The 27847-nt window shown below is 62.8% G+C and overlaps 1 protein-coding gene across 1 annotated transcript in view; it reads left to right on the top strand.

Annotated features, from left to right (window-relative positions):
• ZC3H7B (zinc finger CCCH-type containing 7B) overlaps positions 1-24437 on the top strand; it is a 41660-nt gene extending 17223 nt beyond the window's left edge. The window contains exons 2-23 of the mRNA XM_056137547.1: positions 1546-1604; positions 2650-2683; positions 2773-2970; positions 4309-4467; positions 6581-6661; positions 7087-7143; positions 8062-8104; positions 8398-8591; positions 9241-9562; positions 10259-10317; positions 10658-10757; positions 11642-11803; positions 14431-14636; positions 15279-15379; positions 16127-16308; positions 18204-18289; positions 19828-19961; positions 20064-20169; positions 20285-20393; positions 20566-20699; positions 20820-20983; positions 21906-24437. Of these exons, the coding sequence (XP_055993522.1) occupies positions 1552-1604; positions 2650-2683; positions 2773-2970; positions 4309-4467; positions 6581-6661; positions 7087-7143; positions 8062-8104; positions 8398-8591; positions 9241-9562; positions 10259-10317; positions 10658-10757; positions 11642-11803; positions 14431-14636; positions 15279-15379; positions 16127-16308; positions 18204-18289; positions 19828-19961; positions 20064-20169; positions 20285-20393; positions 20566-20699; positions 20820-20983; positions 21906-22158 (2937 nt within the window). The 5' untranslated portion in view covers positions 1546-1551 and the 3' untranslated portion in view covers positions 22159-24437. The remainder of the gene's footprint in view (positions 1-1545; positions 1605-2649; positions 2684-2772; positions 2971-4308; positions 4468-6580; positions 6662-7086; positions 7144-8061; positions 8105-8397; positions 8592-9240; positions 9563-10258; positions 10318-10657; positions 10758-11641; positions 11804-14430; positions 14637-15278; positions 15380-16126; positions 16309-18203; positions 18290-19827; positions 19962-20063; positions 20170-20284; positions 20394-20565; positions 20700-20819; positions 20984-21905) is intronic.
• The last annotated feature ends 3410 nt before the right edge of the window (positions 24438-27847 follow it).

Genomic DNA, 27847 nt, shown 5'->3' on the forward strand with positions numbered 1-27847 from the left:
GGAATCACTCAAGGCGGTGCTCAGGGGACTATGATCAAACCCGGGTCGGCCACATGCAAGGCAAGTGATTGCCCCCTGTACCATTGCTCCCGCCCCTAGCGATCTCTCTCTCTAACTTTTTTGGGTCACACCCGGCGATGTACAGGGTCTACTCCTGGCTCATGCACTCAGGAATTACTCCTGGCGGTGCTTGGGGGACAATATGGGATGCTGGGAATCGAACTCCGGTCGGCAAGGCAAATGCCCTAGCCGCTATGCTCCAGCCCCGCGATGTCTCTCTTGCTGGCGTCACATCCCCTATTCTTCCCTCCTTTGGGGCAGTACTGGGAATCAGACCCAGAACCCGGCACACTCAAGGCAAGTGCCCTTCCGCTGAGCCACATCCCCAGTCCTTTTCTGGTTCATTTTGTTCAGCAATTTCTTCTTCACTTCTGCTCTCTTCTCTCCTTTATCATCAGCTGGGCGGGTGCACTCCCTGTGGGTTAGCAATCCCTCCGGAGTATCCAGTTGCACTGTTTGAGAGCTGCCTCCCGCAAAACCCTGAACCCAAGTCAGCTCAGTTCTTTGCCACTCTGCAAGAATCATTTTCCTTCCACGTCCTGTGAGCTGCTCCTCACTGTCCCCGGCACGTCCGCATTTCTACCCACGGTTAGAGCAGACGAGGATGTCCGAAGCTGGCTCTTCTCCATCTCTCTCGGGTCTCCGGCCCCAAAGCCACTTCCATGTTCAAACAGCAATTGCTTCACGGTCCCACAGTCCGCAGGGGCCAGCGCCTCCTGCCAGGATGGCATCCCAGGCTCTTGTGTGACTCTCTCAAACTTTTTCTCTTTTGGGGCCACCAGAGGATACTCAGGCCTACCCCTGGCTTCGAGCTCAGTGGTCACTCCTGGCGGGGCTCGGGGGACCCTTTGCAATGCTGGGAATCAAACCCGGCTTGGCCGTGTGCGAGGCAAAAACCTTACCTGCTGTCCCAGCCCTCTGGCCGCCCACCTCTCACTTTTATTTCATTGTTTAAATTTTTATTCTGTTTGGGTCACACCCAGCGATGCACAGGGGTTACTTCTGGCTCGCACTCAGGAATCACTCCTGTCGGTGCTCGGGGGACCATATAGGATGCTGGGAATCGAACCCTGGTCGGCCGTGTTCAAGGCAAATGCCCTATCTGCCATGCTATCGCTCCAGCCCCCCACCTCTAATTTTTAGTCCCTAAAAAACCACCTATACCATCCTTCCCTGAGGAGGTAAATTGAGAGTGGACATGGGACATTTCCATGCCTAGGGGCTTGGGCGTTTTGCTTGGGCATGTTGTAAATGACCCTGTCTGATGCCCGCTTCACGGGGCCATGGTGGTCCTGAACAGTCCAGAAGGCTCCTGGGCAAATACCTGCTAGTGCCACAGCCACACTGGCCTTCTCCTAATGGAACTGGAGGCCATCAGGGTCCAGTGTCCTGTGTGATATCAGAGTAGGGAGTGGTGTTGGCCAGAAACAGCGCCGAAGGTGAAGGGTGTGAACCTGACTGCCCGCGGCCGTGTTCTCTCCGCAGACACTGATGGAGAGGCAGAGACGGAAGGCGGACATCGAGAAGGGGCTGCAGTTCATCCAGTAAGTGGTCCAGCCTGGCGCACTCGGATGTGTCCCCCACTCGCATCTGTGTGGCTCCCACAGGGCTCCTGCCGCCTCCCCTGGGCCAGGCCCGGCCCTCAGTGCCCATGGGTGGGAGCTGACATTTACCCAGGCCAGTCTGGGGAGTCTGCAGGAAACGGCTCTCAGTGCTTTCACGGGGGCGTGTCTCACTTCAGTCCTTGTTTCTGGGGGGCCGTGCCCCCGAGGTCTGGCTTCTGGTCCAATGTTCGTCCTTTGGGGTGGCCTCCGGATCTGTGAAGTGGAGAGAAGCCTCATTCCTGTGGGGGGGGGCTAAGGGTATGAGGTGATTGTTCCCTTGGGTCTCCCCTCTGCCCGGGAGCTCTGTGAGAGCTCTGCAGTGGACAGTCCCTGGGATGCCCGAGGGACCCCTTGGCCGCATTAGGACCCCCTCCCTCAGCACTGACCTCATCACCCTCCCCTACTCCCTCAAGCCTGCACCCTCCGCCTCTGGGCACGGGGTTGGGCCTGCTGTGATCTGCACTGGCTGGTGGCCACTGCTTGTGGGGGGCCTTTGACGCCAGATAAGGGGGGTCTTCAGACCTGGTGCGACCTGGTAAAGAGGAAGCTGGGCTGATGGGGTCCCCATTCCCCCCCACCCCACACACACGCATACACATCTCACTCTTTTGCTCGGGCCACTGTCTCCGACCCCAGTGATGTCGGCAAGGCAGCAGCTGTGGCATCAGAAGGCGCCAAGCACTGAGCCAGGCCCTTGCGCTGTGCCCCTGGTGCCCCTGGTGCCCCTGGCCCCTCGCTTCCCCTCTCTGGGGGTTTGGGCGAGCAGCCCGCCTTCCTTCTCACCCTGCCTTCTCCCACCAAGGGGCCTGGAAGAGGCGCGGGGTGCTGCACCCACTGCTCTGAGTTCGGCCCTGAGCTTCCTGGCCGGTGGGCATGAGAGGCTGGCCCGGGGCTGCCAGCCTCGGACCTCAGAGGGGACGGCGGAGGCGGGGGGCATCCCTGGGTCCCGGGGCTCACCCGAGCTGTGCCTTCTCCTTCCTGCCAGGTCGACACTCCCCCTGAAGCAAGAAGAGTATGAGGTGAGTGCAGGGGCGCGGCCGGAGGTCGGGGGTCCCGGGCAGGGGGCACTGAGCGGGAGCCCCTGAGCTCCTGTGCCCGTCCCGGCCAGGCCTTTCTGCTCAAGCTGGTCCAGAACCTGTTCGCCGAGGGCAATGACCTGTTCCGGGAGGAGGACCACAAGCAGGCGCTGGTGCAGTACATGGAGGGGCTGAACGTGGCCGACTACGCCGCCTCCGACCAGGTGGCCCTGCCCCGCGAGCTGCTGTGCAAGCTGCATGTCAACAGGGCGGCCTGCTACTTCAGCATGGTGAGCCCCCGCGACCCCTGGCCCGCCCCGACCCCTGCAGTCTCCGACCTCGACTCTGCAATCCCTGAACCTGACGACCCCTGACCCCCAACCCCGGCAGCCCTGGCCCTGACAACCCCGACCCCTGACTCCTGACCCCACGGCCCCCCAATCCTGGCCCCCTAAACCCACACCCCCGCGACCCCTGACCTAACCTCTGACCTCACGACCGGTGACCCGCAACCCCCTGACTCCCGACTCCCAAGACCTCGAGACCCCCCCGAGACCCCCCGAGACCCCAGTGACCCGACACCCCTGCTACTTCAGCATGGTGAGCCCCCGCGACCCCTACCCGCCCCGACCCCTGCAGTTTCCGACTCGACTCTGCAATCCCCGAACCTGACGACCCCTGACCCCCAACCCCAGAAGCCCTGACCCTGACAACCCCGACTCCTGACTCCTGACCCCACGACCCCCCAACCCTGACACCCTAAACCCACAACCCCCGCGACCCCTGACCCAACCTCCGACTTCGCGACCCGTGACCCACAACCCCCTGACTCCCGACTCCCAAGACCTCGAGACCCCCCGAGACCCCCCGAGACCCCAGTGACCCGACACCCCTGCTACTTCAGCATGGTGAGTGCCTGACCCCGTGACCCCCGAGACCCCCGTGACCCCACACCCCTGTGACTTCAGCTTGGTGACACGCAGCTTCCCCCATGATCCTGCTCTCCTGCTAGTTCACCATGGCGAGCCCCCCGCAGGGTCCCCCTGTGCCCACCCACAGCAGCCTCCACGACCCCACACTTCCCCGTGGCCCCCTCCATGCCCCTGTGCCCAGCCTGATGCAGAAACGCCCCCCACGCACACACGCACACACGCACACACGCACACACGCATCTGTCTCCTCTCTTCCCAACTCTCGGCTCCAGCTGTGCACAGCACCCCCAGCCTGGAGCACCTTGGCTATCTCTTCATTGGAAGGCGTTTTGTTGCTGGTTTGGTTTTCAGGCCCCCACTGGGCGGTGCTCAGGGGCCATTCCTGGTGGGTCAGGGGACCGTACGGGGTGCCAGGGATCAAACCTGGGCAGCTGCGTGAGAGGCAAACGCCCTGCCTGCCGGCTGCATCTCTGGTCCCTGCCTCCTGTCTAATTTCCTCTCGGAACCCCCAGCTCCTCAGTGCTCTGGGCCAAAGGCAGGTGGGGAGGTCGGCGTGTGCGTGCCCAGGGGATGCTGAGGGTCCGTGTCCTGCCGGGCCAGGTGGTGGTGGCCGCCCCTCCGGCTGGGACCCTCGAGGCTGCCCCGGGCTCTGCTCTGTCTGTGCTCACCTGGGCCCCCCGCCCCTCTCCGGTCCAGGGCCTGTACGAGAAGGCGCTGGAGGACAGCGAGAAGGCGCTGGGGCTGGACGGCGAGAACATCCGCGCGCTGTTCCGCAAGGCGCGCGCCCTCACGGAGCTGGGCCGCCACAAGGAGGCCTACGAGTGCAGCAGCCGCTGCTCGCTCGCCCTGCCCCACGTGAGTGCCGCCCGCCTCAGTCTCCCCTCTCGTCCCGCACACTCGCACTGGGCTCCGTGTGAGCTCGCCTAGGCCGCCAGGGGCGGCAGAGCCAAGGCGGGGCCCCCCAGACTCCATGCTCCCTCTGGACCCTTCAGGAGGGGACACGGTGCAGGGGGGAGGGGGGTCAGGGGGGCTCCGACGGGCGCCCCAGTGTGCCGGGCCCCTGACGTCTGGGCTGCCAGAGAGGATAAGTAACTCTGCCCCCTCCTGGCACGTGGCTGCCCCCTCAACCCATCCATGCACTTATGCCTTTACCAAGCACCCGCAGTATCCAGACTGGTGCCCTTCAGGGGCTGTCGTCCACAGGAGGCAAACAGCACCAGGGTTTGGACTACTCCACCGCTGACCCTGGCGCTTCCTCTGCATGGTGTCGCCAAGCCCAGATGGTCTCTTTCCCCCTCTGGCCCCGGAGTAGCAGGGGTGAAAGGGCTCAGAGAAGTCAGCTGCCCCCGAGATGCAGAGAGCACAGGGGGCTCCCTGGAGGAGGTGTGGCTTGGGCGGGGCGAGGAGAGCCTAAGGTTTGGGCTAGCAGAGTGAAGAAGCAGGAGCTGGGCTGGGGAGGAATCGGTCAACTAGGCCGTGGGCACGTTCCTGAGCGGGGTCAGGAAATGCTCATGGCTCCATTGGTGTCACTCTTCTCATTCACCCTCCTCGTTCCGCCTAGTCCACTGTTGAGACTCGGTCCCTGGTGGACCCCACGCGTGCCCGCCTTCACAGCGGCTCCACAGCTGGGTCTCCCCCCTCAAAGTGGGGAGCAGGGGGGCCGGAGCGATAGTCCAGCCAGTAGGGCGTTTGCCTTGCACGCGGCTGACCCGGGTTCAATCCCTGGCATCCCACACGGTCCCCCGAGCACTGCCAGGAGTGATTCCTGAGTGCAGAGTTGTGAATCATCTCTGAGCATTTCCAGGTGTAACCCAAAAAGAAATAAAAGTGGGGAGCAGGGCTGGTTGCCCAACCCAGCCAGGAGCCCGGGCAGGAGCTTGGACTCTAGGTTGAAGAGCCCCTGGTTCTCGGGGATCACAGGCACAGACCCCTGAGTCTGCTGCTTTTGGGACTCCCGAATGATTCCCACTCGGCCTGGGCTGCAGGAGCTCGTTGGGGAGGTGACTTTGAGCCCTGTGGCCCCTCGGTGGCTCGGCCCCCAGCCCCTTCCTTTTCTGTTCCTCCTTGGGTGATCTCCCACTCTAGACCAGACCCCCTTGAGGCCAGTGATGTTCCTGGCCCCTTGCTTGCACACTCTGCGGCCACAGGGGCTTGGAGGGAGGCGGGTGCTGGTGCTGGGACTAGGTGGGTGCTAGGTCAGTGGTTACCAACTAGGTCCATTAGCTGCTACTGTACCACAGGGATAGAAAGTTTGAAAACCACTATTGCAGCCTGCCTGGGCCTCAACCGCTCGGGCCCCCAGCAGCCCTCTGTGGGGTCCACGTCCAGGGCTGGCAGAGTTCCAAGATGTTTGGTGAAGGAGACATGATAAAACAGTCACTATAACTTGATCCCACTTAAATACAGAGAAGGAGAGTGGTAGTACAGAGGGAAGGGCACTTGCCTGGCACCCGGCCATCCTGGATTCAATCCCCCTCATCCCATATGGTCCCCCGAGCCCACCAGGAGTGATCCCTGAGCTCAGAGCCAGGAGTAAGGCCCTGAGCATCGCTGGATGTAACCCCCAAACAAAACAAACAGGACTGATTGAAACCATAGCCAGAGGGGCCTGTGATAGGCTGAAGAGTGTGTTTTGCAGGTGGGGCCCAAGCTTGGCTCTCCAGCCCCAGGGCCTGGAGCGATCCCTCAGCCACGCTGCAAGCACCCCCTTGGCATGGTCCAGCGTGGCCCAGAAACAAGCAAACAAGAATCCGAGTCGCCTAGGATCCCTTGCCCCTTCCTAAACTCAAAGGGAAACCTGGCTTCCATTCAGCCAGCTGTGCCCAGCGGGTCGCCAGTGTCCCCTCCAGGGCCCCTGGGGCAACAGCGAGGGAGAAGGGGCTGGGCTGGTCCCCCCTGCCCCCCAGGGGGTGTCTGGGGTGCTGCTCTGAGCCCAGCAGGCCAACGTGGCTGGCGGTTTCCTTCCCAGGATGAGAGCGTGACGCAGCTCGGACAGGAACTGGCCCAGAAGCTGGGGCTGCGAGTCAGGAAAGCTTATAAGAGACCCCAGGTAGGCGGATCTAGAGACGGGAGCACGCCTGCAGGGAGGACCAGAAGCTTGGGTGGGGGAAGTGGGCCGTGTCAGGACAGAGGGGAGAGACTGCCGCTGACTGAGCTCTGGAACCGTCCTGGAAGGGGCAGCCCAGACCCATCACTGTCTGCTGACCTGTGGGCACTGCACCTGCAGGCAGCCGGGAGGGTGCAGGCTTGGCGTGTGGCATCAGGGGGTGTCTCTGGGCCCTTCTACCCCCCGGGTCTCTGCAGGGCGAGACAAGAGTCTCTGCTGGGTTCCAGCAGGCAAGAAAACGGGCAGATCTGATCCAGAGACACGGGGTGGAAAACAGAGGGTTCCATGGACCCCACTGCCGGGCTGGGTCCTTCTGCTGCCCTGAGCACCTTTCAGCACCTCACCTCCCCCCTTCCCATCTCTGACAGGAACTGGAAAACTTTTCTCCGCTCAGCAATGGTGCCGCGGCTGGTGTGACCCACCAGGTAGGAGCCGGTCTCCCACTCTGCCCCCCCAGCCCCCACTTATCTGGCTTCATCAGGGGGGCTGGGGATTCACACATAGGGGCCCCCAAGCAATGCCAGGGGTTACTCGAGTACAGAACCAAGAGCAGCCCCTGAACCAACACCGTTGTGTGTGGCCCAAGAAAACAAACCAAGGCGGGAAGAAAGTCACAGAGTCTTGGAGAGAGCCAGCGGGGAGAGAGCCGAGGGGCTTAACGGGGTTGAGGGGCTTAACGGGGTGCAACTATTGGTTTTTGTTATTAGTTTTGGTTTTGATCATACCCAGTGGTGCTCACTCCTGGTGGAACTCCGGGGATTCGATGCCGTGCCAGGGATCGAACTGGGTCGGCTACGTACAAAGCAAGTGCCCTGATCCGTGAACTGTTTCTCTGGCCCACAGACGCCCTAACATCCCCCCCACACACACACACCCATACACACTGACACACTGTCTCTCCAGTCTGCGGGCGCCTGACCCCTCGCCCCCCCACAAACACACTCTCAGGCCCGCGGGTGCCCTGACCCCTGTGCCATCCCTCCAGTCCCTCCAGCCTGTTGCAGGGACAGCAGGTTTTGCTTTGAGCACTGGTTTGGGTTTTGTTTTGCTGAGGGTGGACATGCAAGGTTCGCCTTGAGCCCCTGAGCATAGTGTGGGGGGTGGGTCCAAGCTGTCCCCCACCAACATCATCAGGTGGGATCCCCAGTTCCCGGTTCCCTGAGCTCCTGCCTCCTTCTGGGAGCCTGAGAAATGGGGGCCCTTTCCTTTTCTGCGGAGAGTGTCCTAAGTGCGCCCTGAGAGCCTCAGTCAGCCTCAGCGGTCACTTAGGTGGGGGTGGCGGCCCCTGAGTGTGCCCAGTGACTCCTCAGCTATCAGCCTGACCCGCCGTCCTGTCTCCACAGGGAAGCCCCAACGGACTGGGGCCCATTGATGACATCGAAACAGGTACTGGCCCTGCTCCTTCTGGGGGCTCAGCCCCTCACCCCCAAGAGCCCTGGAAGGCGGGGCAGGTCAAGCCCCCTAGAAGGAGGAAAGGAAATAGGGGCAGGAGGATGTGGAGCAATGCTGGGTGTGTGGGGTATCCCCTTGGCCCTCTGGGGCGCCCCTCGGCCTCACCGAGAAGCAGGCTGTCCCCCAGGGAGCAGGACTCCGGGCACCTGGACCTCAGGGCCCGGGATGACGCCCCCATCCCCGCCAGAGCGCCCCCTGCGGCTCCTGAGTCCCTCCATCCTCCACAGACTGCTACGTGGACCTACGGGGCTCCCCCGCCCCACTCCCTGCCACCCCCACGCTGCCCCTGTTCCCTCACGTGCTGGACCTGCTGGGCCCCCTGGAGAGCGGTGGCCGGGCCCTCCCTGGTTCAGAGGGCCCCGACGATTTCTCTGACGGGGACTTGTTTGGGCCGGAGCTGGACACACTCCTGGACTCACTGGTGAGCGCCACCCGCCCCGCCCCTGCCTGGTCCCTCCCTGGGCCCTGTCCCCACCCCGCCCCTGCAGGTGCCTTGCGCCTCCCGAGTCCCCTCCCCTTCTCTTGGACACGCCCCTTCCTGCGGCCACGCCCACACCCTACAGGTGCCCCACCTTCTGAGGCTCCCCCCCCACTTATGTCCTGTAGACCCCGCTCCCCTGGAGCTCCTTGGAGACCCCCACTTTTTTTATGTCCTATGAGGACTGGTGGGAAGGTCCCAACCGTGGGACCCAGTCCGGGAATCAGACTTCCAAAGGGAAAGGGACGCTCTTGGGACGCAAGCTGCAGAAAATTCCGGCAAAGGGCAATGAGAGCCCAGGGGGGATAAAGACCCTGTAGGGGGCTGGAGACACCCTAAGGCAGGGAGGGCGTTTACCTTGCACGCAGCTGACCCAGGTTTGATCCCCAGCACCCCATGTGATCAACCCACCGGCAGTGACCCCTGAGCTCAGAGCCAGGAGTAATTCCTGAGCATCGCCAGCTATGCCCCAACCGACCCCCCAAAAAACCCAAAAACTGAGTGGGGCGTGATTGGGCAGAGTGGAGACTGGTGGCCTGGGCTCCTCAGGGCCCATCTCCTCTGACCACATGCCCCTCTGTCCACCCTGCAGTCCCTGGTGCAGGGCAACCTGCCTGGCAGCGGGGTGCCCAGCGAGCTGCCCCAGCTGATACCTGTGTTCCCCGGGGGGACCCCGCTGCTGCCTCCCGTGGTGGGCGGCTCTATCCCGGTCTCCAGCCCCCTGCCCCCTGCCTCCTTCGGCCTGGTCATGGACCCCTCCAAGAAGCTGGCTGCCTCTGTGCTGGACGCCCTGGACCCCCCTGGATCGGCCCTGGACCCCCTGGACCTGCTGCCTTTCTCGGAGCCCCGGCTAGACGCCCTCAGCAGCTTGGGCTCCCCCCGCGGCTCCCTGGACAAGCCCGACTCCTTCCCCGGTGAGGCCCCCTGCTTGGGTCGCCCCTCCCACATCTGCCCATCTCCCTTGGTGGTCTGAGGCCTCCTGGTCTGAGTCACTGTGTGCCCAGGACCTCGGAGGGGCAAAATGCAGAGCTGGGATTAGCACTCAGAGTCCCTGCCTGGTGTTCTCTCCTGGCCTCCAGGGGTCCTGGGCTCACGGCGAGTGGCCTTCCTGGAGGGGCTGGGGTTGGGCTTGCAGGCCCGGCCAAGGGCTCCTTCCACTCTGCTCTGGGCTGGGCTGGGCTGTAGGGTCCCACAGAGGACAGGCAGCCAAGAGAGACTCCCTGGAGGAGGTGGTGGCTGACTGGGTCTATTTTTTTTTTTTTGTGGGGGGAGAGGCGCTTAGGGGCCACTCCTGGTGATAGTCGGTCAATGAGGACAGGTCCAGGTCTGCGCCCCTGTCCCTGAGCTGTCGCCGGTGTCTGCAGATGAGCAGAGCAGTTGGGAGGGGCTGTGGCTGCTCTCAGCACCTGGGGCCAAGCAGGACCGCAGCCTTGCGGGATGCTGGGAGGCAGTAGGAGCCCAGCTCAGGCTGGGACACCTCTGTCCAGGGCAGAGAGGAGGACACTGTACCGGAAGGGCTGGTGCATGTCGGCGAGCTGAGTGACCTGGGCACACTGCCCTGGGAGGGTCCCTTTAGCGCATGGCAGGTGACCCCGTGTCTTTTCGTCCAGAGGAAACCAACTCCCAGGACCATCGGCCCCCGAGCGGTACTCAGAAACCTGCGCCCTCGGTGAGTGACAGGCCACTGCTGCAGGTTCTGGCGGCTGGGGCTGTAGGCAACACAGGCTGGAGGCGTGGTGGGGGGCCCGTGTGGTTGCCTGTGTGTTGGGCTTCCACTCTAGGAAAGGTCTTGGCCAAGGTCAGTCACCCATGCACATCCCCCAGGTCCCCGTCCGATGTTCTATGTCCCTAGATCAGGGCACAGGAAGTTCCCCAGATGGGAGGGCAGAGAACAACAGAAGCTTCTGGACCTCAGGTGTGCTTTGGGTCAGGACCGGGGTGTCTCCGGGCTTAGTGCCCCAGTGGCTCAGCTGTCCCCACCCCCACATGCCCACCTCTGCCTGTCTCAGCCGGAACCCTCCATGCCCAACACGGCTCTGCTCATCAAGAACCCCTTGGCTGCCACCCATGAGTTCAAGCAGGCCTGCCAGCTCTGCTACCCCAAAACAGGTAAGGGCACCCCTCTCTGGCTGGCTCTGAGAAGGAAAAGGTCTTCCGTGCCATGGGGGATGGGCTGGACCCTGAGTTCTTCCTTTTCTTGCCAGCAGGGAGGGCTGGGAGGCCAGAGTCAGGCCTTCGGGGCTGCCGGAAGGGAGGCAGACCGGGAGATGAGCAGGAGTTGGTACTTCCTGGCTTCACTGGGGACTCTGGAGCTGACCCAGAACCAGGGGCAGAGGATTCTGGGAAATGTCGTTCTTGGGCTGCTAACACTGCAAATCCCAGGAGGTCGGGAAAGCGGTTGGGCATAGGAACCAGTGTCCAGAGACAGTGCTCAGCACGCCGGGATCCTTGCTAGACTCTAGATCTTTCCACCACCAGAGGTCACAGCTTGGAGTTTCCAAACAGGACTCGGGATAAGGGGTGGTCCCTGGATTTCAGGCTCAACCACCGCAGCCCTTTCTCTGCCCGTGGGAGCACTACCAGGAGTGGGCCCTGCTGTCCAGGCCCGTGCTGGGCGGTGTCCCCCAAAGCCTTCCGGGGAGTGTGGGGGTGGTGTCGGCGGGGGGGGACTGTGTGGAGATGCTTCCCTGCGTGGCCCTCATGCTGCCCAGAGCTCCTGGCACTGCCCATGGGGTGACACAGGGGCCTTCTAAAGACTGTCCTCCTGTCCTCTTTGAGGGGCTGTCCCTGCCTGGGGCAGCGATTCTGAGAGGACCAGGAAAGAGAAAGAGAGGCAGGGCCCGGTGCCCATCTGTGGCCACTGGGGCCTGTTGTCCTCCGGGCGCGCCCAGAAAGGGTCACAGGGAGGTGGGGGCCACATCTCTGGGGAGTAGGTCCCCACCCTGTGCACGTTCCAGTTCTGCTTCCCGGTCACCTCCTGCCCCTTCCCCCAGGCCCCAGGGCGGGCGACTACACGTACCGTGAGGGCCTGGAGCATAAGTGTAAGCGGGACACCCTGCTGGGCCGGCTGCGCGCCGCCGATGACCAGACGTGGAAGCGCATCCGGCCCCGACCCACCAAGACCAGCTTCGTGGGCTCCTACTACCTGTGCAAAGGTGGGTGCGGCCCGGACCCTGCTCCTGAGGTGGCCCCGAGCGGAGCCGCGCGGGGGTTCCGGGGGCCCCCTCCAGGAGGCCCTGCCCAGGCTGGCTCCACGGTCCGTGGGTCATTCGTGTTGCCTTTGGCCTTCGACCCCTGACACAGGCCTGTGTCCTGGTGCTGGAGGGGGGTTTCCAACTGGCACTACAGGGTCCCTGAGTTTGTGCGGGGGGACATGGGGAGACCCCACGAAGGCAGTTAGAGCAGCACCAATGAGGACCCGCTTCACACTGACCTGTAACTCCCGTCATCCCAGGGCGTGAGGAGGGCATTGGGGCTGTGCCTCTTTTGCTTTGGGGCCACAGCATTGGTGCTCAGGGGCTCCTCCTGTCCCTGCCTGGAGGTTGCTTCCCCTGGTGTTCAAGGGACAAGGCAGTACCGGGGATTGAGTCTGGGTTCCCCCCACCCACCCCCCGATGAGGCACTTGCTCAGCCCATTGAGTGATCTCTCGGGATGACCCTCTGGCTTTTGGGGTGTTTTCTGGCAGTGCTTCAGATGCGACCTAGGGCCTCAAGTGCACATGGATGGCACCGCTCAGCCTCTGTGTCACCTGCTGCCCCCCCTTTTTTTTTCCTTTTTGGGTCATACCCGGCGATGCACAGTGGTTGCTCCTGGCTCATGCATTCAGGAATTACTCCTGGCGGTGCTCGGGGGACCATATGGGATGCTGGGAATCGAATCTGGGTCGGCCTCGTGCAAAGCAAACACCCTACCGCTGTGCTATCGCTCCAGCCCCCGGACCCCATTTTTGCTGAGGTATTGAGGTGTTGCCTTCCTGCCAGGTGGTGCTTATGTTTTCGGGCTCACCCAGCACTGCTCAGAGGCTGTTCATGCTCTGTGCTCAGGAGTGGAGTCATTCCCATTGGTGCTCAGGGAACCCCACGGTGTCAGAAATCTAGCCTGGACCTCCTGTGAGCAATGCCTGTACTCAGCTCAGCCTTTTCTTTTTATTTCTTTAATTTAAAAAAAATTATTTTTTTAATGAATCACTGTGAGATAGAGCATTACGAAGCTATTCATGATTGGGTTCAGTCATATGGTGTTCCAACACCCATCCCTCCACCAGTGTAATTTCCCAGCACCAATGTCCCTAATTTCCCTCCTACCCACCCCCATTTTTTTTGTTTTTTTGGGGTGTCTGGTCACATCCAGCAGCGTACAGGAATAACTCCTAACTATTTTCAGGCTTCACTCTTGGTGGGGCTTGGGGACCCTGTGAGGCGCCAGGGGTTGAACTTGGGTCGGTTGGCCATGTGCAAGGCAAGTGCCCTCCCCGCTGGACTCCAGCTCCTGTGCTCAGCCTTCTGGGCATCTCTGCGGCCTGGGCAGTTGAACCCAGCCTTCAGGTTTTCACAGCAAGTCTGCTGAGGACAGTGAGGCTCTGGGAGGTGGCCCAGGCCCCGCCTTTGTCCCCTGGTGGCAGTGTCTCTCCGCAGCCTTTACGGACCAGAAGCTTGTAGTGCCTGAAGTCCTCAGCGCCCCGCCAGCCCCCACCTTTCCCCCCAATATTCACCAGCTCTGAACCCGCTCAGGCTGGCCCGGTCTTGGGAAATCTCTCCTCGGGACTCCCCCAGTCCGGTCAGCCCCCGGGATGTGGGCCTGGTTGGGGGGATGGATCGGGCCAACTTAGAACAGGGCTGTGGGGAGAGGAAGCAGATCCTCTCCTGGGGTGCAGAGTGAGGCATTTGTCACCCCACTTGGTCCCCACGATGGCCCGGCCCGGCCACCAACTCGGCCATCTAGGCTCGAACCCTGAGCCCAGCCTTGTCGCTGCTGCGTGTTCGCAAACCCTCCCGCACGCGGGAGGTATCCCCAGGGGTTATGGGACTTGGGAATGCCAAGATTTGCAGATGAAGAGCTGGGATCCCCCACAGAGCCCCCTCCCCAACCGTCAGAGCAGAGCAAAGATGGGGTCCGGCCTGGGGTGAGCAGTTTTCCAATTCTGCCGCTCATGGGCCGGACAGAGAGTACAGTGGGTAAGGCTGGCACGCGGCCAGCACGGGTTCAATCTCTGTACCCCACATGTCCCATGAGCCCACCAGGACTGGTTCCTGAGCACAGGGCCAGGAGTAAACCCTGAGCACTGCTGGATGTGACCCCCAAAACAAAATCAAAAACCAATTCTGTTGTTCAGCCCCGGGCAGGTTCTGAAGGTCTGTGGACCACCCACCCGCACCCCTGGAGGGAGCTAGGCTGAGCAGGGCAGGGGGCGGTGGGGCAGTGGGGAACAGGGGGTAGGGGGCAGGGGGCAGTGGGCAGCAGTGGGCAGCATAGCAGTGGGAAGTGGGGCAGAGGGCAGTGGGGGACAGCAGGCAGTGAAGCAGTGGACAGTGAACAGCAGGGCAGGGGACAGTGGGCAGCGGGGAAGGGGGCAGCAGGCAGTTGGGCAGGGGACAGTGGGCAGGGGGCAGGGACAGTGGCTAGCAGGGCAGGGGGCAGCGGGACAGGGGACAGTGGGCAGCGGGGCAGTAGGCAGTGGAGCAGGGGCAGGGGACAGTGGGAAGCGGGCAGCGGGCAGTGGGCAGCGGGGCCGGGCTGGGCTGCCCTCCCGCCTGGCGGAACGTCGCTGTTGCCTCTTTGCAGACATGATTAACAAGCAGGACTGTAAGTACGGGGATAACTGCACCTTCGCCTACCATCAGGAGGAGATCGACGTGTGGACGGAGGAGCGCAAGGGCACCCTCAACCGCGACCTGCTCTTCGACCCGCTGGGGGGCGTCCAGCGCGGCAGCCTCACCATCGCCAAGCTCCTCAAGGAGCACCAGGGCATCTTCACCTTCCTCTGCGAGGTACCTGCCGCCCGCTGGGAAGAGTCAGGTCCGGTGGGGGGTGGGGAGGCAGGGGTCCTGTTCCCCTGCAGCCAACGCCGCCCCGGGCAGTGGGCAGGGGGCAGGGGGCACCCCTGGCCCCAGGGAATAAGCAACGCCCTCTCTTCCCACAATGTCCCGGGTGCCCTCCCCAACGGCTGGGCTGGCTTCCAGGCCCTGCTCGCTCTCCCCCTGTCCCCCGAGGCCCTCTGAGCTGTGGCCCTTCCGTCTGGGGCTCCCCTCGTCCTCCCACGCCCCCAGCCACACACAGCCTCTTGAGGGCCCGTTCTGGAGCCAGGCTTCCGGCAGCTGAGCACCCCAGCTGTCCCACCATGAGTTTGTCTTACTCAGACCCCCCTCCGGGGGCAGCGGCCAGGGAGGCGGGGTGCACTTAGGCCTTGCGTGACTTTCTCGGGGAACCCCGAGGACACAGCAAATGTGGTTACCTCTTGGTTTACGGTTGGGGAGACTGAGGCACAGAGTATGCCGGGGTGACAGGGAGGGAGGTGGGAGAGGGAGAGCGGGAACTCGAGTAAGGGTGGGGGGTCAATGTGAGCCCCCCAGACCCTGCACGGGGTCCCGGCCCATACACCCCCCCCTCCCCGCCCACCCCGTCCCGGGCAGATCTGCTTTGACAGCAAACCTCGGATCATCAGCAAAGGCACCAAGGATTCTCCGTCCGTGTGCTCCAACCTGGCCGCCAAGCACAGCTTCTACAGCAACAAGTGAGGGCGCAGCTAAGGATTGGGGCGGACCCTCCCCTGGGCCCCACTGCGAGCCCCCCTCCGTGGGTATTCGGCTGCCCCTCGCGTTGGCAGGTCACAGAGGGGCTGGCGTTGTCCTTGACAGTGCTCTGACCAGCTGGTGCTCCCAGCTCCCTTTCTGCGGGACAGTGCCTCTCGGGCCACCCCTCCATCTCCATTTCCGCCTCAGTCCCTTGGGGGTACCTTGAGATTTCAGGCCGCAGAGGGCATTCTTTGGGTTCCTCCAGCTCCAGAGTAGAGAGCAGTGACCCCCTGCCTCTCGGGGGGCAGCCGCAGCTGGCTTCAAACCCAGGCTGCAGGGCTGGACCGGTACGGGAGGGCGTTTGCCTTGCACATGACCGACCCGGGTTCAATTCCCAGCATCCCATAGGGTCCCCTGAGCACCGCCAGGGATAATTCCTGAGTGCAGAGCCAGGAGGAGCCCCTGTGCATTGCCAATTGTGACCCCCAAAAAAACCCAGGCTGCCCGAGTGGGGGATCCCCCCACATCTGTGATCGAGTTCATGGGGTGGGAGGGCTGGAGAGAGCCCGGCAGTTAGGGCACTTGCCTTGCACCCCAGGGAGCCCCTGGCACCACAAGCGCTTCCCTGAGCATCCCTGGGTACCACCAGATGTGGCCCCCCAAAATAGGGCGGGAGCGACCATGGAGAAGCCCTCCTCTTGGGCTGACCGCCCCCCTCCCCGGCAACGTGCCCCCCGCCCCCGCAGGTGCCTGGTGCACATCGTCCGCTCCACCTCCCTCAAGTACTCCAAGATCCGCCAGTTCCAGGAGCACTTCCAGTTCGACGTGTGCCGCCACGAGGTGCGCTACGGCTGCCTGCGGGAGGACAGCTGCCACTTCGCCCACAGCTTCATCGAGCTCAAAGTCTGGCTGCTCCAGCAGTACTCAGGTGCGCCCCCACAGCGGGACGCCCGGACCCCCGTCCCTCCCGCCCGGGAAGCCCTGTCCCGCCCAGGGACCCGCCCGGAATCCCGCTCCGTGCCTTCAGGGCTGGTCACCCGCAGGCGGGTCCTGGGTACACACACTGTCCCCCTCGGCGCGTCCTAGTTTCTTGGAGGGTGACCGGGGGAATCCAACCATCAGTGTCTTCTAAGACAAAAAGGGGCGTTGCGGGGCTGGAGATAGCACAGCGGGGAGGGCGTTTGCCTTGCACGCGGCCGACCCGGGTTCAGTTCCCAGCATCCCATAGGGTCCCCTGAGCACCGCCAGGAGTAACTCCTGAGTGCAAAGCCACCCCTATGCATCGCCAGGTGTGACTCAAAAAGAAAAAAACAAAAACAAAAAACAAAGACACAAAACATTTAAATAGGGGCCGGAGCCCTAGTCCAGCAGGGAGGGCGTTTGCCTTGCACCCGGCCGACCCAGGTTCGGTACCCGGTTTCCCATAGGGTCCCCTGAGCACCGCCAGGAGTAACCCCTGAGCATCGCCGGGTGTGACCCAAAAAAAAGCAAAAAAAAAAAGGGGGCAATGCGACCGCTGAAGTGCCTCGTACTGTGAGGACAGCAGAGCAGGACCGGAAGGGACCTAATTGGGGCATCCCGGAGAGGTGACACATGGAGCAGGCAAAGGAGCAGCAGGGCTGGAAGCCGTGGGGCAGGAGTGTCAGCGGGGACCCGGGAGCTCAGTGGCGGGGCCAGGGGACAGGCGTGCTGTGCTGGGATCCACCCCACGGCCCCAACCCACCGGCCAGGGCCCCACACCTGAGCCGCGTCCTGGCCCCTGGTGGTTTGGAAAGTCGCGCTGGCTGCCAGAGGTGGGAGTGGCAGATGGCTATGGGTCACGGGTAGAGGGGACAGGGGCATCAGGTGGACCAGTCTGAGATGAGGGTCAGGGTCCGGGCTGACGGCTGGGCGTCTGGACGCGTGGGTTTGTTGCTGTATCCTGAGGAGGTGAAGGTCATAGGACCATAGGAAGAGGGGCCTGGGGGAGGTGGGACCCCCCATCAGAGCTGCCGGCCAGGCTGTGGTGAGGTGCTGAGCAGATAGCCAGGGAGCAGGCAGGAGAGATCCAGGCTGGAGACCCCCATGTGGGATCCAGGATGGGGAGAGGGTTCCGGCGTAGTGCAGACAGGAGAAAGCCCCCCAGGGACAGTTGCTGGGGAGCAGGGGTCAGAGACCAGGGCTGGAAGCAGAACAGGAAGAGGCGCTGGGGGGAGGGTGGGCTTCTCTCCTTGGAGACAGTCAGGGTGGGAAGTGCTCTGGGTAAGAGACATGCCGTTTGGAAAGTCCCGCTGGCTGCCAGAGGTGGGAGTGGCATATGGCTCTGGGTCACAGGTAGAGGGGACAGGGCCATCAGGTGGACCAGTCTGAGATGAGGGTCAGGGTCCAGGCTGACGGCTGGGCGTCTGGACGCGTGGGGTTGTTGCTGTATCCTGAGGAGGTGAAGGTCAAGCGTGCAGATGTGAGGCCAGAAGGAACTCTGCTGGGGTGGCAGAGCTGTGGCCCCTGGGGTTAGGCCGGGCAGGTAGAGCAGATGAGCAGTTTCTGCTAGGCACAGCAGGGCCAGGCCGGAGGCCCCTGGAGACACTTCCTTAACCCCGCAGGTGGGAGAGCCAGGAGCCGTGCCCTGGCCAGGGGTCCCTGTGCCCTCCACAACTTCCTTGGCCCTCAAGCCAGTAAATAAGCCCCTCAGAGGACAGGGCTTCCCCCATCCCTGCAGAGCCTGGTGGGAACGGGACTCCCCAGCCTGGGCCTGCAGGGGAAGGGAAGAGGGGGGCGCGGATGCCTCCAGGCCTCAGCCTTGCTCCTTTCGGTGACATCCGCCTGTGTCTGCCCCCTGCTCAGGCATGACCCACGAGGACATCGTTCAGGAATCCAAGAAGTACTGGCAACAGATGGAGGCCCACGCGGGGAAGGGCAGCAGCGGCGTGGTAAGCCCAGGGCGCCGGGACCCCCGCCAGGGCCACCCCATCCCTTTCCCTGGCCGTGATCCTTGTAAGTATTAGGACAGTGTCAGAAGCGTGCAGATGTGAGGCCAGAAGGAGCTCAAGGGGGCCTCGAGCCAGACCCCCACATCGCATGGGCCCCTGAGCACCGCCAGCCATGCCCGTGGTGGCCTCCGAGCACTGTGGGGTGACGGCTGTACGAAAAGGCTGATGGGAGGGGCTAGAGCCATAGTGCAGTGGGGGGTGGGGGTGGCACTTGCCTTGCCGCCAACCTGGGTTGTTTGGTTGGTTGGTTTTACTTGGGAGCCACACCCAGGGATGCTCAGCGATTGCTCCTGGCTCTGCACTCAGAATTACTCCTCAGGTGCTCGGGGGGACCATATGGGATGCTGGGAATTGAACCCGGGCTGGCCGCATGCAAGACAAGTGTCTGATCCGCCGTACTGTGGCTCCAGCCCCCCAACCTGGGTTTGATCCCTGGCACCACAGAGTTCCCTGGGCACTGCCAGGAGTGAGCCCTAACCACAGATGGGTGTGGCCCAAACACAAAACCCCAAAAACCAAAATCTCCATCATCTCTGTTCCCAGGGAACTTGCTCCCCACCCCCAGTTCTCAGCTGCTGGGCTGCGGCCAGTGTTCACCACCGATGTGAAAAGGTTGAAAAATCACTAATCGGGGGGGCCAGAGAGATAGTACAGTGGGTAGGGCAGCTGACCTGGGTTTGACGCTGGGCATCTGATATGATACACGTAGTCCCACTCTGATCGCCCACGGAGCAATCCCTGAGCACCACTGGGACGGCCCAAAGTCAAAAACAACAAAAGGGAAAAATAATAACCCCACTGATCAACTATTCTGTTCACTGTTAATCAAGTAACCATACAAACAAGTGGAATATACCCCGCCCCCCCCCCCCCACCGTACGTGGTGCTGGATATTCCAGGGATTCAAACTTGAGCGCCAGGTTCTCTGTCTCGGAACGATATCCTGCTCACCCCCCAAATTTTATTTGAATAATTCTGCCAGGAATAGCTTAGAACACGTGGTTTCTTCTTTTAAATTTTTTTTTTAAGTTTTTGATGTGTGACAAAAATAAGTGCCAAAGTTATTCATTTTTTTTTCTTTTTGGGTCAGACCCGGCAATGCTCAGGGGTTACTCCTGGCTTTGCACTCAGGAATTACTCCTGGCAGTGCTCGGGGGACCATATGGGATGCTGAGAATCGAACCCCAGTCGGCTGCGTGCAAGGCAAAACGCCCTCCCCGCCGTGCTATCGCTCCAGCCCCAGTAGATCTATCTTTAACTCCAGGAAGCTCCACAGCGATTTCCAAAAAGCAGTTGGACCAATTGCCATTTCCCTCACGCATGGTGGGGGTGGGAGGGTGGCGCACGTGCCGACAGGGAGGGGCTGCGGTCGTATGCTGTGCCCGAATCAGTGCCAAGCGCTGTGCCACACAGGCCCCCAAAGAACACGCATGCGAGCTCAGCCCCGGCGCCTGTCACCTCCTCCTGCTTCCCCGCAGGGCACCCCGCGGACCCATGGGCCCAGCACCTTTGATCTGCAGATGAAGTTTGTGTGCGGCCAGTGCTGGCGGAACGGGCAGGTGGTGGAGCCCGACAAAGACCTCAAGTACTGCAGCGCCAAGGCCCGGCACTGGTGAGTTGGGTGCCAGGAGGGGCCCAGGCAGCCCCAGGGGCCAGGAAGCTGGGCTGTCCAGGGAGGGGCTGCCCTGACGCCCACCCTCACTCTGTCCTGCAGCTGGACCAAGGAGCGGCGGGTCCTGCTGGTGATGTCCAAGGCCAAGAGGAAGTGGGTGTCAGTGAGGCCACTGCCGTCCATCCGCAACTTTCCACAGCAATACGACGTGAGCCCCAGGGGGGCTGGGTGGGGGCACCTCTGGGGTGGGGCCCAGGGTGACCCAGGAGGGCAGCCTGCCTGCTGGGCCGTGGGACTCAGCGGGTGCCCTCGCCTGCCCGCAGCTCTGCATCCACGCGCAGAACGGCCGCAAGTGCCAATACGTGGGGAACTGCTCCTTCGCACACAGCCCGGAGGAGCGGGACATGTGGACGTTCATGAAGGAGAACAAGAGTGAGTGGGCAGGGCCTGGGTCCCTCCTCCATCCCCTGCCCAGGCTGTGCCCTCAGGGTCTTCTGTGGCGGCCAGGCCCTGATGCCCCGAGGCCCCCCCTCACCTCCCAAGAGAATGCGATGGGGGCAGATGGCTGGAGACGCCCCTCACCGTGTGGTCCCTTCCCTGCCAGTCCTGGACATGCAGCAGACCTACGACATGTGGCTGAAGAAACACAACCCCGGGAAGCCTGGGGAGGGGACCCCCATCAGCTCCCGGGAAGGGGAGAAGCAGATCCAGATGCCCACGGACTATGCTGACATCATGGTAAGGCCCCGCGAGAGCCAGACCCCGGTGCGGGGGCGGTGGGCAGGGCCGCGCCTCTCCGGGGTGGAGGGCGGGGAGGTCCCGCACTGCAGCGGGCACCCATGCCACCTGTGCCCCCAGATGGGCTACCACTGCTGGCTGTGCGGCAAGAACAGCAACAGCAAGAAGCAGTGGCAGCAGCACATCCAGTCGGAGAAGCACAAGGAGAAGGTGTTCACCTCGGACAGCGACACCAGCGGCTGGGCCTACCGCTTCCCCATGGGCGAGTTCCGCCTGTGCGACAGGTGTGGGGGCCACGCGGGCCACGCCCCTCCTGGCCTGGGTGGGAGGGACTCAGCCCCAGCGCCCCAACCCCAGCCTGGGTGGGCGGAGATACCTCGAGGCCACGCCCCTTCTATCTGCCCTTCCTCAGGCCCTAGGGCGGGGGCATACCTAGGCCACGCCCTTCAGGCCTGCAGTGGGTGGGGCCATTCTCCCTCCCCACCCCTCCTGGCCTGGGTGGGAGGGACTCAGCCCCAGCGCCCCAACCCCAGCCTGGGTGGGCGGGGATACCTCGAGGCCACGCCCCTTCTATCCTGCCCTTCCTCAGGCCCTATGGGCGGGGCATACCTAGGCCACGCCCTTCGGGCCTGCAGTGGGTGGGGCCATCCTCGTTCCCTGCCCCTCCAGGCTTGGGTGGGAGGGACTCAGCCCCAGAGCCCCAACCCCAGTCTGGGTGGGCGGGGATACCGTAAGGTCCCGCCCCCAGATCATGTGGGCACTTCCTACCAAAATCACGCCCCTCCAGGCTGTAGTGGATGGGGCCATTCTGCTCCCCACCCCTCCAGGCCTGGGTGGGAGGGACTCAGCCCCAGTGCCCAAACCCCAGCCTGAGTGGGCGGGGATACTTCAAGACCACGCCCCCTCCAGCCTGGCTGGGAGGGGCTCAACCCGGGCACCACCCCCAGGCCGTGTGGGCGGGGCATAACAAGGCCACGCCCATCAGGCCTGCAGTGGGTGGGGCCATCCTCACTGCCGCCCCTCCCTCCGGGCCTGGAGCTGGCCTGGGTGCTTGAAGGCTGGGACCCCTACTGGGTGACTGTGGCAAATCTTGCAGGAGGGCGAGGGTGCAGGGATGGGCCCAGGACCCAAGGGGCTGGAGCTGCCCCTGGGAGAGGTGCGGGTGGGGAGGGCACAGGCAATGAGCCCCCGGCTTCCCACCCGCAGGCTGCAGAAGGGCCGGGCCTGCCCAGACGGGGACAAGTGTCGCTGCGCCCACGGGCAGGAGGAGCTCAACGAGTGGCTGGACCGGCGCGAGGTGCTGAAGCAGAAGCTGGCCAAGGCCCGCAAGGACATGCTGCTGTGCCCGCGCGACGACGACTTCGGCAAATACAACTTCCTGCTGCAGGAGGACCACAGCCCTGTCGGCGCCAGCCTTGAGGCGCCCACGGCCGCCCCGGGCACCGGCTCCGGGGAGTAGGGCCAGGCCTCCACCACGGGTGACGACCTAGGGCCAGCGGGGGTGGGGGGGTGGGGGGGAGTGAGCCTGGGGGCTGCTCTCACCCCGCAGCCCCCCGGCTCCAGGGCTCCGTCCGCCCTCTTGACTGCCCAGCGTGCAGCCACGGGTGCCCCAACTCACCCCACTGCCACCCTGGGCCGCCCCTCCCGCCACCCACCCCCCAGCTCTCCCGGCTGGGGGAGGGCCGACCCCTCCAGCTCCAGCCTTCAGCTTTAAATTCTGTCTGCTCCTCAAGGGGGGCCCAACGCTCAGGGCTGGGGAGCCTGGGGCCCCCACTTGAATCTGCAGCAGAAGGGCCCTTCTCCCTGCCCCCACCCTGCCTCCCCGGGAGGCAGGTGGGGGCAGACAGAGGGCAGGAGGCCCCAATTAGCTTTAAAATGCAGTCCCGGGAGGGAGGAAGCTGGGGACACGTAACCTGTGGGGGGGCCTCAGTCTCCCTTCTGGTGGAAGGATGGGAGGGGCTGGGCTGGATGATGTTCGCGTTGCCCCTGCTAGACCCCGGGGTCCCCTCCCTTGTGAATGTAGACTGAATGTAGAGTAGCTCCTCAGAGCCTTCCCAGACCACCCAGCTCCACCCACCTCCCACTCTGCAGAAGGGGAAACTGAGCCCCGGGAAGGTGGGGGTGCAGCTCCCTGCACCAGGTAGCACCGGGCACGTCGATCAGGCAGAGGACTCAGGGCCAGGCCTCGGCTGGAGCCTTCGCGCTCAGCAGGGGCGAAAGACTGAAGTAGAGGGAGCGGGGGTCCGGTCCCAGACAGGCCTCTGCAGTAAGGTCAGCACCGGGGGTGTGAGGGGGGCCCTTCCCGCCGGAGTCACCCCTGCAAGGCGGTGAGGGGCAGGGCACCTTGGAGTTGGGGTTCTGCTTGAAGAGGGAGACCGGGAGAGGAGGTGATGGAGATGATGGGGAGGAGAGATTGAACCCCAGCCGGGCTCGGCTCTCCCCACCTTCCCGCCTAGGCCCAGAACAACTCAGACGCTGAGTCCCTCCAGACCCCAGGCCTCATTAGCTGTCTGGGACCCCAGCTGACCCCCATGACCCCCAGCCCTTGCCCCATCCCTCTCGTCTGCTGTGTCTGCGTGCACCCCCCTCCCCCTCCCACCCCCGAGGGCAGGCCCAGCCCCTCTGGTTCGCTAAGACATTCCAGAATGCCTCACAACATCGGCACAAGGCGTGGGGCCCCGCCCGGAAGGAACCGGGGAGCAAGGCTAGAGTCTGGGGGTGAGCTGGAAAGGAGGGCGGACCCCTTCCCTCCCTCCAGCAGGGATAGCTAGTGATGATGGTAAGATATGGGCACAGGGCCACAGAGAGCCCCCCCCATCTCTCGGGCCGCTGTCGTCCACCCTTTTCCCAATAATCGTGGCATGCATTCCTCCCCTCCCCCCTGCGGAGTTGGGGTGCCAGTGGCGTGGCTGGCGGGGAGGAGAGACCACGCCCAAGGTGGGGCCGTGGCCATGAACGTGGCTGACACTTGTCTCCCCCGATCCGTGGTGTTATGTCTCTCGTCACCAGCCTCGTTCCTAGTGTGTATATATGTCGCCCCGTGATGCATATATACACAGGTATTAAATATATCGCTCTATATAATATTATATATGTGTGTGGTATCCAAGCAATCACTTCTATTGAGGGCTAAATATAAAGAATTGGGCCGGAAGATGCAGCTATCCTTGTGTCATTAAGGAGGGATTCGTAGGGAGCCGTGAGTGGGAGGCAGTGGGGTGCAGCGTACGGCCGACCCCTCAGTGCGCCTGGCCGGGACCCGGCGGGCTTCCCAGGGCAGAAAGGTGGTGGGTGTTTGTCTCCCACCTGAGGGTCTCCTCAGCGTGTCCCCGTCCAGCAGCCCTTGGGCCCGGGCTCTGCTCTGTGACAGGCTCCCCCAGGTCGGGCAGCGGGTGTGGTCAGGAAATATTTCGAGAGCTGAGACTGGGACACTGAGTGGAACCAGGCAGTGCCCGCCCCCGGTTGAGGAAACAGGATGTTGGCCTGATGGGAGCGTGAGATTAGGGGGCACCGGTGATGCGAGTGTCCCTGGGGGGCTGGGGGGGAGAGGGAGGATGGCTGCATCTCTCCGCTGGGCAGTAATCAATTTCAAATGGTCCTTTTAAAATGTCTGTGGATTAAAAATTTACGAATACCACACTTTAATATTAAATATTCATAAGGTCTAGTATCTTGATAATAATGTAGATGTTTTAATAACAATTTTTGTCCTTCTTAAAATAAAATGAGAGAAACTTGCTTCCTTTAGCCTTTGTCCTCGAGAACGAACGCGTGCACTTTGCCCTCGGGCCGCCAGGTGTCGCTCCTGTGTCTCCCTGCCGGCGGGGCCGGGCAGGCAGAGCCGAGGCCCGTGTCACTGTGTAAACAGGGCAGCCAGCTGACCCCGGCTCTGACAGCACCTCGGCTGGCAGGGACAAGCTGTGCTCTGCTCGAGTGGCCCAGTGGCACCCTGTGCTGGCCGGTGGCCTGGAGCGGGGCCGGACAGCGGGGCCCAGAGTCCCCTGCTTTCGCTTCCAGGGCTGGCTGCGGGCCCGCTAGGGGTGTGGCTTTCCCAGCAAGGTGACAGGTAGTGCTTGCCCTGGGGTTAGGATCCCGAATGCAACCTGGCCCCCAGAGGCCCAGTCACCTGAGTCCAGGGCTCCTGCCCCTTCCCTGAGTTCGATCCCCAGCACCACAAAAAGAAAAGCCCTATGGGATTAGGAAAGTGTTGGCTGGGGCAATAGCATAGTGGGGAGGGTGTTTGCCGCGTACGTGGCCGACCCGGGTTCGATTCCCAGCATCCCATATTGTCCCCCAAGCACCGCCAGGAATAATTCCTGAGTGCAGAGCCAGGAGTAACCCCTGTGCATCTCCGGTGTGTTGGCTGAGAGCTCAGGCGGGGCCTTGTGTCTGCTGCCGGGAGGTTACCGGTGATGGCACATCCAGTGGAAGGGACTGCACGTGGCGAAGACAAAGCTCTCACTGGATGGCGTCAGACCACAGCGCGGGGCCGAGAGACCCCTCACAGGGCTGGAGCTGGCACTGCATGTGGCCCCCCTGTACCACACGGTCCCCCCACACCCCCAGAGTAGCCCCCTCAGAAAAAAAAATCTAAAACACAATAGGGCCATGGGGCCGGAGGGATAGTACAGCAGGGCACTTGCCTTGCAGGCAGCTGACCTGGGTTCAATCCCTGGTCTCCCATATGATGCCCGAGCACCACCAGGATGTGGCCATAAGCCAAGAAAAGACACAAACAACAAAATGGGGGCCACAAAAACAAAAGTCCCGGGACTGGGCCAGGTACACAGTAAGAAGTAATAATACTCGGCAGCGACACATACTAATTTATAGGCGATAAGTAACGGCAAGTAAGGAAGCAGAGAAGAGCCCTCTGCTCCGCACCACACCTGCTGTCCGCTTCTTAGCCCAGAGCGACTGAGTCAGGGTCCAGGGACTCTGTGAAAGGAGCAGAAGAAAGATCAGACACCCCGGGATCCGAGTGACGGGCAAACTCCTTCCAGCTCTGACCCCCCCCAAGCACCCCGGCTCCACAGGGGAACACCAACATGGTGTGGTAACAAGCGGAGCAGGAGAGCCCAGGCCTGTGCCCAAACGGGAGGAAGACATGCCAGGCCTTGCTCTGAAAGCCTCAGGTGGGCAAGATTAACTGCACCCAGCCCCCGGGACCGGTGTGCCTGAAGAAGCGTGACTTCCCTTGAATTCATTCAGCCAACCCACAGATCCCCACGGAAGACTGGAGGAGGATGTGCCAGGCACAATGGTAGGAGATGCTCCGGTGCCAGGGAAGGCGTCTCATCCAGACTGGGGAGCCACAGAGGGCTTCCTGGAGGAGGTGACTTGGAAGTCTGGCTTATTTTTTTTTTTTATCATTGCAATCCGGTTGTTTTTCCTTGGGGGTATTACACATATATCTCCATGCCCCAGGGTCATGGTCAGCAGTTGCCACTTTGTCCAGGGGCCAGAGCTGGCTCAAGCAGCATCCCTGGTTCTTGCACACAGACCCTCTCTGGCCATGGGGCTCTCCCTGCCTTCTCTGGGAACAGTTCCAGGTCAGGAGTAATGTCAGGGATGGGGGCAGCTCTGCCCTCCCCAGAGATGACCCTTGAGGAATCGGCCAGAGAATTTTTTCTGTGAGGGCCGCAACTCAGGTGCCCCCACCCCCAGCAGTGCTGGGGGGCCCTAGCTCTGTGATGTGGAGTTCTCCCAGAATCGACCGCATGTACCTACTCCTGAATTATCTCTCTGGCCCTTTTCATAATTTTTTTGTTTTGCTTTTTGTTTTGTTTTTGGCTCACACCTGGCAATGCTCAGGGGTTACTCTTGGCTCTGCACTCAGGAATCACTCCTGGCGGTGCTCAGGGAAGCACACTGACACCAGGGATCGAACCCTGGTCAGTCGCGTGCATGGCAAGCGCCCTACCTGTTTTACTATCGCTCTGGCCACTCCATTTTTTTTTAAGTGGGAATTAATTTTTAACTAACAGGAAAAATAAAAGCACAAATTTGAGACAGGTATTGGGGGGAAGAGAAGGGTAACTCAAGGACACGTGAGGGGGTTCTGGGGTAGGGGAGAGACAGGAGGGGTTCCGGGATGTGGTGGGGAGGTGGGGGCCAGGCCGCACGCAGCTGGGCTCGTTTCTGATGGGGCGTCCAGTGCAGTGCAGTGCAGTGCCAGGAGGGACGGCAGGGACCATGTGCCCGACCCAGCTATCATTGCGTCCAACGCCGGCTCTAGACACTGACCCACTCCCGTGCTCCAGACATTTGGACCGGAGCCCCGTCGAGCCGCGTCACGGGCCCCAGAGCCCACCCACCCAGGACAGGGCCGAAGTGAGGGCCAGCTGCCCTGTGACCCGCGTGCCTGTGCTGCCCTGGCCTTCTGCGCCAGGGGACACGCTGAGCCTTGGCCTCCAACACACATTCAGTGGCTTGGGGACCACAGAGGTCTATGTCCCGGTGACAAAGCCAAAAGGGAACCAACAGCCGTCTGCACAGTCCCCCCCGCAGGGCAGGCCCCGAGGCAGGGACGGCATGCCTTTGCATGCCGGGTCCAGCCATGGGCCTGTGCTGTCCACACCCCGGGGGGGACGCGGGCAGCCGAAGTGACCGCCTCAGCTCAGCCCTCTTGCCTGACCGAGGTGCTCCAACAGGGACTAAGCGCCTGTCCCTCTCAGGGTGCCACCTCCCCGCGCCTGCTGGACACCTGCTCGGCGCCTTCCCTGGGCACAGGCGTGGCCGCTCCCCCAGGCTTCAGGCAGAGTCAAGTCCCAAGCTCATCTCCAGCATGCCACTGGCCCCACGTGCGCGGCGCCTGGCGGCTGGGGGCCGTGGGTCCGGGGGTTCTGGGGGCGTCCCGCCCGGCCGCAGCCGCTCCCCCTCGCACTGCCCTCACCTGGCGGGCCCAGCTGGGGCTCGGCCGGCCTGGCCGAGAACTTCCCTTGGCAAAGTTAGGTAACAGGCTGGGCTCGGAGGCTGGCAGAGGATTGGCGCGACCGCTCCACGTGCTGAGGCTGGCGCGGGGCCAGGCAGCGGCGAGGGGAGGCCTGGCTGCGGCCCGAGCCGGGGGCGGACAGGCGGGCCGGGGCCAGCGCTGCCCATTGGCTGCCTCGGGCTCCCGCCCCGCCCGCCTCCAGCGCCTGCAGCTC

The sequence above is a fragment of the Sorex fumeus genome, unplaced genomic scaffold (genome assembly GCF_029834395.1).
Source record: "Sorex fumeus unplaced genomic scaffold, SorFum_2.1 ptg000125l, whole genome shotgun sequence".
NCBI lineage: Eukaryota > Metazoa > Chordata > Mammalia > Eulipotyphla > Soricidae > Sorex > Sorex fumeus.